The sequence below is a fragment of the Orycteropus afer genome, unplaced genomic scaffold (genome assembly GCF_000298275.1).
Source record: "Orycteropus afer afer isolate SDZICR_OR568_19922 unplaced genomic scaffold, OryAfe1.0 scaffold00384, whole genome shotgun sequence".
Lineage (NCBI taxonomy): Eukaryota > Metazoa > Chordata > Mammalia > Tubulidentata > Orycteropodidae > Orycteropus > Orycteropus afer.
Genome location: NW_006921971.1, coordinates 2,259,211 through 2,271,560, shown reverse-complemented (window position 1 = coordinate 2,271,560; position 12,350 = coordinate 2,259,211). Strand labels below are relative to the sequence as shown.

General features: G+C 48.3%; 1 protein-coding gene across 1 annotated transcript in view; it reads left to right on the top strand.

Moving 5' to 3' along the window:
- Window positions 1–12,350, top strand: part of NBEA (neurobeachin) — a gene marked incomplete at its 5' end in the record, with an annotated part of 985,874 nt that overhangs the window by 360,732 nt on the left and 612,792 nt on the right. The window contains 5 exons of the mRNA XM_042782600.1: window positions 5,433–5,541; window positions 7,500–7,581; window positions 7,787–7,910; window positions 9,183–9,375; window positions 10,391–11,407. Of these exons, the coding sequence (XP_042638534.1) occupies window positions 5,433–5,541; window positions 7,500–7,581; window positions 7,787–7,910; window positions 9,183–9,375; window positions 10,391–11,407 (1,525 nt within the window). The remainder of the gene's footprint in view (window positions 1–5,432; window positions 5,542–7,499; window positions 7,582–7,786; window positions 7,911–9,182; window positions 9,376–10,390; window positions 11,408–12,350) is intronic.

The following is a 12,350-nucleotide window of genomic DNA, read 5'->3' as shown; positions in this document are numbered from 1 at the left end:
GCCTCCAGCATTTGATATTTTCTGTCTTGTTGAACCTTGCCATCAGTGCTGAGGTGAGATGGTATCTCATTGTTGTTTTGATTTGTATTTCTCTGATGGCCAATGTGATTGATCCCTTTCCAAAGAAATATTCAGGTACATGTCTTCACTATCATGAATTCTGTCCGCCATTCATTTAATTTTACTCCTTTGCTCTTTCAATGTGTTATCTATTTCTGTAAATTTAGTATTAATCTTCTGGATTTCTATCTGTAGATTTTGTATCATTTCTGATTTTTCATTTATTTTGTCATTTTGTTCTTGTATTTTCTTCTGAAATTGTTATGGGTTTTTTTCTGTGTTTTCCTTGATTTTGTCAGTGTTTTCCTTGATCTGTCTCTCAATCCTTTGAAGATACCTAAATATGATTCTTTTGAAATCCTCTTTTGGAGTTCCAATGCTACTTCTTCCTCAGGGATGTGTTCTGGGTCTGTATCCTACTCTCTTGTTTCTACTACTGTTATCTTGCTTCTTTGTGTGGACTCTGATGGTCTCTTGTCTTCAAGACATTGTGATGTTGTTGTATTTAGATCTCTGTTAACTTTCAAGTCACTGGCATCCACAGTGTCCTTGTGGATCCCGACAAGTGGAGTCTATTCTTAAGTCCCTGGAATCTGGGAGAAGGGTGTTGCTTTAAATATCCAAAATGGTTGAACCCCTTGTAAACATTCAAAATGGCTGTGCCCTCTGGACAGGCAGGTACCCAGCTCAGCCCACCTTCCTCTTCGTTGCTTCCCCTTTTATTCACCAGCCACCACTGCAATCCTCCGTGCAGCCCCTGGCTAACAGGGCCGAATTTTAGGTTAATTCTTAGGTCCTAACACCACTCGGCAGCATCCAATATGTATGTGCTGTCAGGATCGCTGACAGACTGCAGCTCTGTATGGCTCCTTTTTTGGTGTTTTCATGCAAGTTCTACTAGTTGGAGTTTAGTCTACTTCTATATCTTTCCCTTTGAAGCTCAAGGCTCCAGGATTATCTTCTGTGTCTGTGTTAATTGGTTGCCCTTTTTTTCGTTGAAGAGGTCTGTGCAGTCTGTCTGCCTGTTCTGCCATCTTACCAGAACTTTCAAAAAGGGGATGTTTTTGATGGTACCAATAATGTTGGCCACCAAAACCAAAACTAAACTCGGTGCTGTCGAGTCGGATCCTACTCATCCCGACCCCTCCTTGGGTTTCTGAGGGAGTGTCACTACACACTTGGTCATAGCTCATTCAGTCAAATGAAAAGGACAGTTGGAATGTGGAAGGGTTTTATAATTATGGGAGTGGCTATCATAGTTATAAGAATATATGTTATTCTGTGGTTACGTACAGGAAGTCCACTTCCAGTTCTTGGTAAGAAGAACATTTTTGTTGGAATGTCTTTGAAGTGCTCATGGTTTCTTCGTACATATGTGTGTAACACTCCTTTTGTCAAGTGAATGGTGGGGAGAGTAACGTTGAGTCATCGGAGCAGCCGGAAGTTCAGGAGCACAGATGACACCCTGCTCCTTTGGCAGCTGTAGGAAGTGTGTCAGCAGCCCCATCCTGTGTCCCTTATGTCCAGGGCCATATTGACACGGGTTCCCATAAACATGGATCCACCACCTGTTGGTCAGTGTTTTTAGCTGTAGTGATTTGCATGTTGCTGTGATGCCAGAAATGATGCCACTACAGTTTCAAATAGCAGCCCAATCACATGCGCATATTGGCAGTGTGTGCTGGATGATGAGAGCCCTAGGTGGTCAGCCTCACAAAATGCACAGTAGCAATAAGAGTGGAGGTGAGCATAGGAACAACCAGGAGGACTGTGCAGCACGGGCCACCACGTGATACACGGGGCGCCCTGCGTTGGAGCCAGTTGAGCAGCAACTGACAGTAACACAACATACACATTAATGGGCACATCCTGGTTAACATTCCTAGAGCTTATTCCTTCCCCGCCTCCAAGTCGAAGGCTGAGAAAATGTGGCTTAAAACCTCAGCTGATCATAGCGTTGTCTTGGGAGATTGAAGAAGACTAACAAGCATATTAGTTTCCGTTAGAAGAATAATTAATGCTTCTCATTATACAGTAATGGCCTAAAATGTTCCTTGAAGTTCATCTTCAAAACTAATTGAAAATGTGAAGAAACTTACTGTTTCATGAAAACAAAGCTGTACTAAATCAAGAATCATGATATGGTCCTTAATGGAAAGAGTTAATTGTATAGATGTAGAATTATAATAAATCAACTTACAAATGTGATGTAATTTTGTTAAAAGTCCCAACTTTTATTTAAAATTTATCAACACGTTTTCTAATGGTAACTCCTATGAACAAATGAGTAAAAATGTCAATGAAAGATTGAAAAAGAAGAATGATGAGTGTGCATCATGAAAGTCTAGTGGACTTGAAACCTGGGGCTGAGCTGAAAGAAGAGCTGTAGAGCAGAAAGAAACACCCTGATATATGTGTTGTTCGATATGAGGGTTGTGAGGGAAGTGTGAATTATCAATCACTGAGAACAGGAAATTGTTTAATTTCTAGATTGGAGAAGGAGAAAGAAATAGGGTCTTATCTGAAACTGTATCTCACCGTTAACGCTCCCAAAAAATAAAATCAGAGGAATTGTGGACATACAGATATGCAGTTGATAAAGAGAGCTAAAACATTTTCCCTTGTCCAAACCTAATGAAATAATATTCAATAGCAGTAAGAGCCCAGCCCCAAAGTGATACACAATCAAACAAGCGAAGCATCATCACCCAAAGCACAGAACTGAAAATACTGAAGCCCCAGAAAGAGCCAGAAAAGTGGGGGTGACCCCGTGTGCTGCTTCCTGCCTCCCTACCCCCTAAAGTCAACGGCATCCCTAGATTTCTCCCTCATCATCTCCAATTCAGAGTAAGGCTGTTTGTTAGCTGTTCTGATTTTCTCTTTCTTCTGACTTTGAGTGGTAACAGTTACTGGTAAGACGCACGGGAAATGAGTAACGTTCTGTGATGGAAGTGAAGTTTCCATGTCCTTCTTTATCAAGTTGGGTAGTCAGTCCAAAGCTGGAGCCAGTTTCCTTACAGCACTAAGGTCGAGTCCCTAAAGTAAAGTGAGCTGGTGAGGATGCGCCTAGCAAACATCACAGAGGAGAGGGCAGTCCTGGGGCCCAATGAAGTCTGCACACAGCTTCCGCTGGCTTCTGGCTTCCCACTCAAAGTAGGTAGGCCCCTAAAAATGAACAGGAAATGCCAGGCCTGACGATGTGTCTCAGAGGACAATGCAAACATGCTGTGGCCACAGGGAGAAGATCATAGTGAGGGGCGTTACATGCAAACCAACAAGTATGGAAACATCGGGCACATGCACACACGCACACACGATGCAAGCAGGGGCAAGGCCGTCAGGTCTGAGCAACACTACGGAAGAAGAGAGAAAACACGGACAAAAGACAGAGGATGAGCTCAGGCCAACAGAAAGCGTCTACTGAGGGAAATGTAGTATCCTATGAATGTTTTCAATTATAGAACTGTTCATAAGAATGTAAAATTCAACAGGCTCTCAAAGACAAGGCAATTTAACAGTCAGATAAAAAGAGGCCAAGAAAAGCTAAGGAAAGAAATGATGGTCCAAATCATATCAGGATTTTAGGAAATGGAATTAATATGGAGAAAATGAGATGGAGAGGACGAAGATTATGCAACCCAAGGTTGTCCAGCCTCCTGCAGCTCCAAGTGAAGCATCTCTATGCATGTTTGTAGTGCCTAAGGCACTTGACTGCTAACCAGAGGCTGGCGGTTCAAACCTACCAGCCACTCCTCGGAAGGAAGGTGGGGCAATCTACTTCCGTAGTGATAACTGCCTTGGAAACCCAAGGAGGGGTCTCTGTGAGTCGGGGCCGACTCGAGGCACAGAACAACAACATGCATGTTTGTCCTGGGCCTGATAATCACGAGGGCACGGACCTCTTTCTCAGCCAAACTTGGGGTGACAGGTTGGAGATCACTCTGCATTCCGAGCATCGTGATGTGCATCTGATTTGTACCAGCTGCAGGTAGCAGAGGTCAAGGGCAGAGCATTGGCATTTGCTCACCGATGGCACATAACACCACCACCCCCACCACCTGACTGGGAGCGATTGGAGGGTTCATGCCTCCTCCCTGTGGGTGTCACTGGGTGTGGAACCCACTGAAGCCTTTCCCCCCATCATTCCCATACTGTCCTTTAAAACAAAACCAAACCCACCATGATCAAGTTGATTCCTACTCATAGTGCCCCTAGAGGACTGAATAGAACTGCCCCATAGAGTTTCCAGGGCTGTCATCTGTACAGAAGCTGGCTGCCTCAGAGTGGTTGGTGGGTTCAGACTGCCAACCGAGTGTTTTAACCACTGAGCCACCAGAGCGCCATATAATATCCTGTAGTCTTACAGTTTTCAGATGTCCAACTGACCTTGTTTGGTTTTCTTTTCAGTCTTTTGCAAACACAGCCACAAGACAAATGCCTAGGTTTCAGTTTCATGTGGGTGACTATCCTTCCCTCCCTGGATAGGGACTCAGTGGGGACAGGCTGTCCTTTTTGCTGTGAAGTTGGGACATTGTGACTGGATTAGCAACTGAATGGCCTACCCAGATGAAGGGGCTGTTGTCTACTGTCTGTGCTAATTTAGGGGACAGTCCTGGCTGTCATGCAAAAGCAGTGCCATTTTAGCTACCTCCTTACCATGGAGTGGGATCCAACTCATAGTGACCCTTCCTTGGGTTTCCGAGGTGGTATCACTATGTGAGTAGATTGCCCCATCTTCCTTCCAAGGGGTGGCTGGTGCATTTGAACCGCCAGCCTTCTGGTTAGCAGTCAAGTGCCTTAGGCACTACGCCACCAGTGCTTCTTAGGGGTACAGTAGGGACAGTTAAAGGAAGTGACAGTTGTGGACCACAGATACAGGTGGTAATGGGTCATCCCTTGTGTGTGAGCTTTTTGACCCCAGCACCAAACTAGAGGACTGACCTTCACCCTGGACTTTACACCTTTCATCTTAAGGTTTACCATGGACTAATTTGTAGACTTTGAATGTGGATGTAGATGATTTAAAAATGCTTTGGTTTCTATGTTAAGAGAAAACAGTAATTTTAATGCCATAAAAATAATTCCTGAATGGTTATTAGACATTTTCAAAGACTACTGCTCCCCTTAGGGTAATACAGTGTTGTATCAGTCCTCACACTTCCCCGTCTTGTTTCCACAGATACTTTGTGTGAGACGTGTAGTCATAGTTTTGGAAATTTGCATGACAGCTGTGCTATAAGCTGTGGGTTCTTCTTGAAAATGGGAGTTTGGAGAACAATGTGTGGATGAACCTGCCTGCCTTCGGAGGGTGGTTCTTCCCAGCAGCCTGCGGTCACAGCAGTGTTCTTCCTACCTTGTGTCCCCTTCTCTAGGAGGAAAGTTGAGATTATGCACACCCACAGCCTGTTCACGCTTCTTGGAGAAAGGCTGATGTTGCACACGAGCACCGTGACCGTCACCACGTATAACACGCTCTACGAGGTAAACATGGCTGTCTCACTCATGCTGTGCAAACAGCTAGTGCAAACAGTTCTAATCTGTGCGGTTGACCAGTTCATCTGAAACGCTGGTTAAAGCTGGAAATCATAAAGAAAAAAGTACACAGACCTTCTACTTTTTATTTTAATTTCAAGTATATCCGTGTGGAATTTGCTAATCTATTGAGTTTGGTTGGTTGGTTTGCATAACAGGCGGAAATGTATTTGGGGACAGATAGTGACCGTCTGTAGAGGTACAGCTGACGGACGGGCACCCCGGCGTGTGCCCACCTTTGGGAGATGCCACTGGTGCATGAGCAGCCCACAGGCTCCGCTTGGCCCCGGGCAGTGAGGGCACCAGGCGAAGGGAGGGCAGTTCTGACTGGCTGAGGCAAGGACAGCCACGGGCACCTGCCCCTGTGAGTTGTGACGGCAGAGGAGTCCAGAACCATTTCTGGAGGTTGTATTTTCGTTAGAGACTGTAGTTTTCGTATTTGTGACACTCTCTGTGTGCAGCCACCGTCAGACGAGAGCCATCGAGAAGGTGAGCGTCAGAGCAGTCGGCCTGGGAAGCCCCTGGGAGGGCAGGCACTCTAGGAGAGGCGTGGCTGTTACACAGACACTTAGGTGCAGGACAAAGTCACCCCTTCCGTCAGACAGAAGGGATGAAGGAGGAAAACAGCCAGCAACATGAGGTCACAGTGGACAGTGGGATCAAATGTAGAGGACTATTAGTGACAAAGGATCTCGGAAAGAAAAGGAAGGGGTGCCTGGCAGCAGGCTTGTTGTCGTTGCTGTGTGCCGTCGAGTCGGACCCGACCCATAGCGACCCCTGCTTGGGTTTCCGAGGCGGTATCACTACAGAAGTAGATTGCCCCATCTTCCTTCCGAGGAGTGGCTGCTGGGTTTGAGCTGCCAGCCTTCTGGTTAGCAGTCAAGTGCCTTAGGGTCCTGGCATTCTCCGTTCAGAAAGCTGCCCTCATCACGTCCAGCAGGCGGCCCTGGCTCGGCATTCCCGGGTCTGCCGGGGCCTCCCCACACAGCAGCTGGGTCCCAGTTAAATACCAGGAAGGCTTCCCTTGCAGGGCCCTTGACTCTGCCCTTCTGTGACGGGGCTGCCTCGGTCCGCGGCCTTTAGTGCCCGGGTTGGCAGACGGCATCCTCTATATTTGTGCGGCCGTGAGCTAAGAACTGTTTTTATGCCATTGAACACCAGAGCATCACCATCAAGGCAGCTGTGACTCGTAGAAACCCTGCGGAATAGAGCAGAGTGGCCGCCTGGAGTTCCAGGCGGGAGCGTACTGCCGAATCCCTCTCCCGCAGACCGGCTGGAGGGCGGGCGTACCAACGCCTGTCAGCACAGGGCCGGGTGCTACGCTCTCTTCCTTTGTATTGTCGCTTCACACTCCACACGTTGTAGCGATGCCCTTATCACTCAGCAGTGCTTCACAAACTGCGCACGTCGCAAAACCGCACCATTTCATCATGGTAAATGAGGAGAAGAGGGGGGCAGATGGCAGTCTCCTGCTGTCAAAGCCTAGTGCCCTTTGCTGCCGTCAGCCTGGTGCTAGACTCACGGTGACCCCGTGCACCATGGACCCATGGGTTTTCATTGGCCGATGGGCCTTTCTTGTCTTCCAATTAATGGTGACGCAGAGGGCAGGTATTGGTTCTTCTCAGCACAGGGGTTTAAGGTTGTATCGCAGGCAGCTATTTCAAACGACAAATCCATGGATTTCAGAGTCCTTACTTGTCTAGATTTGATCCTACCTTTGTCCTTCCCCATAATTAATAAAATTGAGAAGGGGAAGTTCAAGGCTATGTGCAATTCATCAGAAAGTCTTCTGAAGAGACATATCTTTCAAATTGAACAGCATTGGCATTTGCTTTTTTGCAGACTCCTCGTCTATCTGTAATTTTCTCTTGTTATTTGCTAAATGAAGTTTAAATTCTTTCTTTCAGATCTTGACAGAACAAGTGTGCACTCAAGTTGTACACAAACCCCACCCAGAGCCAGACTCCACAGTGAAAATTCAGAATCCAAGTGAGCACGTGGCAGGTCCTTGTGGTCATGCGATGGTACCGTGGTAACCTGGGAGATGAGGTCAAAACTCGTCCCATCCACCCATCAGCACGGCGTTCCGCCTAACGCAGCGCCAAGCGTTGAGCTGTAGATGACCAAACGTGTCTCGAGTTGGAGAGGTCTTGCAGGTACGCGTCTTCAATACACGTTTCTTTGTCGTTCACAGTGATCCTTAAGGTGGTGGCCACTTTATTGAAAAACTCGACCCCGAGTGCAGAGCTGATGGAGGTCCGCCGTCTGTTTCTGTCTGACATGATAAAGCTGTTCAGCAACAGCCGTGAGAATCGGAGGTGAGTCTCTCCAGCAGGATAACGACACTTTCTTCCTAATTACTCTCATAGTCTCTGCTCTTAATTTCCAATCTTTTTAAATAAAAGCTTTTCCCATCTTTTCCATATTGTTTAGTGACCTCTGGTGGCACAGTGGTTAAATCACTTAGCTGCTAATCAAAAGGTCAGCAGTTTGAACCCCCCCAGTCACTCCACCAAAGAGATACGGCAGTCTGCTTCCATAAAGATTTATAGTCTGGCAACTGTATAGGGCAGTTCTCTCCCATCATATGTGGTTGCTATGTGTTGGAATCAATTCGTGCAGGGGGTTTGGTTTGGTTTGGTTTTCCTTATTGTTAATAATATTAGAAAGGCACCGTGTGTTTCCTTGACATAATCTGTAGTCAACATATTTTGACTGACTTTTATATGCTTTTGTTTATTAAGGAGCCCTGGTGGTGCAGTGCTTAAACACTTGGCTGCTAACCAGAGGTCAGCAGTTCAAACCCACCAGTGGCTCTGAGGGAGCAAAGACCTGGCGATCCGCCCCCTAAAGGTTATAGCCTTGGAGGCCCAGTGGGGTGGGTCTTCTTGGTCACGTAGGTCATCTGGGATGGGAGTCAACTGCGCAGCTCCCTACACCAACGTCTCTTGGGTTTTCATTGTGTTTATGATATACATGTACACAGACCCTTATCCAGTGTACTGTTTCTTTTGGTGATGTCTACCTGTTACCAACACTACTTACACTTTTATTTGTATTATATTTGCCCGTATTCATGTATTCTTTTCCCTGGTTTGTCGTGTCAGTGATGTCATTCACTTTTAAGGTGGCAAGCTAGGACACAGGGAGTGGTCTGAGGCCACGGACACGCAGTGGTCAGTGAGTCTCTAATTTACCGAACACTGATGGAGTGTGTCTTCTGTGGGAAGCACTGTGCTGGGCATTGGGACAGTACTCTTGATGCACAGTACAGCCGAGTGGGAGGATGGTCGTGGAGTAGCAGCTAGTTCAGAACGTGGGAAGCAGGGGTGAGGGCTAAGGTGATGGGCAGGTGGAGGAATGATTGCCCAATCCGACCGCGTGACCTGGGACGAGGACTCTGAGTCCTGCTGGAGGTTTCAAGGCAGAGAAACCAGGCAAGTCATGCCAGGACTGGAAATAGCGCAGGCGGCACGTCTGTGTGCTTGCTTCATGGCGGCCGTGTGCTGTTGTCGCACTTGTGTCTGAGTTTTGGAAGAGCGCATCTCACGTGCTGAGGTGCTCACGTGCGGCCCCCCCTGTGCCCTCAGGTGCTTGCTTCAGTGCTCAGTGTGGCAGGACTGGATGTTCTCTCTCGGCTACATCAACCCCAAGAACTCCGAGGAGCAGAAGGTCACTGAGATGGTCTACAACATCTTCCGCATCCTCTTGTACCACGCGATCAAATACGAGTGGGGCGGCTGGCGAGTCTGGGTGGACACGCTGTCCATCGCCCACTCCAAGGTAACGGGGGTTGAGGGTCTCCTGTCTTCTGGGCTCAGCAGTGGGCCTGGTGTCTGTTAACCACCGTCTGCTGCCCTCTGCTGGGCAATGTGGACTACGTGTTCTCTGGCCCACCCACCCTTGTTAGTGTTCCAGGTGGAAGGTATCTTAGCCATCATGTCAGTCAGTCCCCATTTTACACGCTAGAAATCGAGACCCCGGATGTGACCTGACGCACGGCTTCAGAGCAGCTCCCAGAGCACACGTGAGCTAGTCGCTCCTAACTAAAGCATGCCTGGCTCTCACAAAGCGTTTCCTAAAATAAACCTTTTTAGGCTTTTTATAAAATACAATTTGTTTTCATTTCTAAGTGAATCATAAATGCATTTAAAGTGTGTTTGTTTGTTTGTTTTTTAGTATTTTTAAATCTTGTGACTTTATTTTTAATTCTAAGCACCTATATTTAAATAGGAGCTCTGGTAGCATAGTGGCTAAGACACTTGCCTGCTAACCAGACGGCTGGCGGTTCAAACCCACCAGCCACTCCTCGGAAGGAAGGTTGGGCAATCCTACTTCCGTAGTGATACTGCCTCGGAAACCCAAGGAGGGGTCGCTATGAGTCGGGGCCGACTCGACGGCACATAACAACAACAACAATATTTAAATATAGGTGCCCTGGTGGCACTGTAGTTAAAGTGCTCAGCTGTGGACTGAAAGGATGGAGGTTTGAACCCACCAGCTACTTGATGGGAGAAAGATATGGCAGTCTCCTTCTGCAAAGATCAACAGCCTTGGAAACCCTGTGGTGCAGTCCCACTGTGTCCTCTAGGGGCACTGTGGGTCAGAATGGACTCCATGGCAGTGGGTGTGGTTTGGGCTTTGCTTCCGTGAAGATTGACAGCCTGGGAGACCCTGTGGGGCAGTTCCACTCTGTCCTCTAGGGGCGCTGTGAGTTGGAATCGACTCAATGGCAGTGGGTTTAACATATACGAAATGCATTAATGTAACACATTTTCCTTTTCTTATTGCTTGTAAGGTCACGTATGAAGCACATAAGGAATACCTCGCAAAAATGTACGAGGAGTATCAAAGACAGGAGGAAGAGAACATTAAGAAGGGCAAGAAGGGGAGCGTGAGCACCATCTCTGGCCTCTCCTCACAGACCACAGGAGCCAAGGGAGGGATGGAAATCCGGGAGATAGAAGACCTTTCGCAGAGCCAGAGCCCAGAGAGTGAGACCGACTACCCGGTCAGCGCAGATACGAGGGACTTACTCATGTCAGCCAAGGTGCCAGACGACATCCTCGGGCGTGCAGACAGACCGGGAAGTGGCGTGCACGTGGAAGTGCATGACCTCTTAGTCGATATCAAAGCTGAAAAAGTGGAAGCAACAGAAGTCAAGCTTGATGACATGGACTTATCTCCGGAGACACTGGTGGGTGGGGAGAACGGGGCGCTGGTGGAGGTGGAGTCGCTGCTGGATAACGTGTACAGTGCGGCCGTTGAGAAGCTGCAGGGCACCGTGCACGGCAGCGTGAGCATCCTTAAACAAGGCGAGGACAAGGATAACGGCCCTCTGATCACGCTGGCCGATGACAAAGATGCGCTTCCCAGCAGCGGCAGCCCGTTTCTCTTTGACAAAATACCCAAACAGGAGGAGAAACTGCTCCCAGAGCTCTCCAGCAATCACATCATCCCCAACCTTCAGGACACGCAGGTGCATCTTGGTGTTGGTGACGACCTTGGGCTGCTTGCTCACATGGCCACCAGTGTCGACCTGACTTGTCCGTCCAGCATCATAGAGGAAAAGGAGTTCAAAATCCACACGACTTCAGACGGGATGAGCAGCGTTTCTGACAGAGACTTGACATCCTCATCCAAAGGGCTGGAATACGCAGAAATGACTGCCACGACTCTGGAAACAGAGTCTTCCAGCAGCAAAATCGTACCAAACATGGACGCTGGGAGTATAATTTCCGATACAGAGAGATCTGATGATGGCAAAGAACTGGGGAAGGAAGTCCGGAAGATCCAGACAACTGCTACGACGCAAGTGAGTTATCCCGTGCACGCTCTAAACAGGCACATGGACACAGTGAGCAGTGTTTACCTTGTTAGTGTGGGAGCAGCGGGGGTTCTAACCAGTTGTGTCAGGTTTGTATTCATCATGGTGCAGCAGTCATCCAAGGAAACCCATGAGGGCTGCAGTCAGCAGGACGACCTGGCTCTTGTGGGTCCTGCAAGCTTTCCTTCTCTGACAAGCTGCAATCTTACCCTTTTCTATCGCTCGTTTCAGTGGGAAATATTTGAGTTTTCTTTCTCAGACTTGTTTCTGTCTTAGCAGTTTCTGGCTTTTGCAGGTTTTCCCGTACACAGCACTGAGTAGTGTCGTGGTTGATGTAAACCAAGCAGGAGTGTCTCAGTTCCGGCCCCAGCCCTGCACCTCCGGTCTGTGTTACTGCTCAGCCTCTGGGGCCTCGGTTTCCTTATCAACTACAGGAGGCTGGGGGGGACCAGGCAGGCGCCTTCTGCCTCGGGCAGGTCTCACAGGCAGGGCCTGGGCTGCACTGACAGTCTGTGCTCGAGCTCCTGGTTCTGAATGCCTCGTTAATTTTCACCTTTTAAGCTCCAGGCCCAGGCTGTCTTAGACATGACAGAAAGGAGGACCAGGGCCTGGGTTGAAGTGGTGAATGAAGGGATGGTGGTGGTTATCTTCCCAGTGCTACCAGGTCCAGGGGAGCGCCATTGGCACAGTGGTTAAGTGGTTGACTGCTAACCAAAAAGTCAGCAGTTCAAACCCACCAGCAGCTCTGTGGGAGAAAGATGTGGCACTCTGTTCCTGTAAAGACTGACAGCCTAGGAAACCCTGCAGGGCAGTTCCACTCTGTCCTCTAGGGGCGCTGTGGGTCAGAATGGTCTCCACGGCAGTGGGTGTGGTTTGGGCTTTGCTCCCATAAAGACTGACAGCCTTGGAGACCCTGTGGGCAGTTCCACTC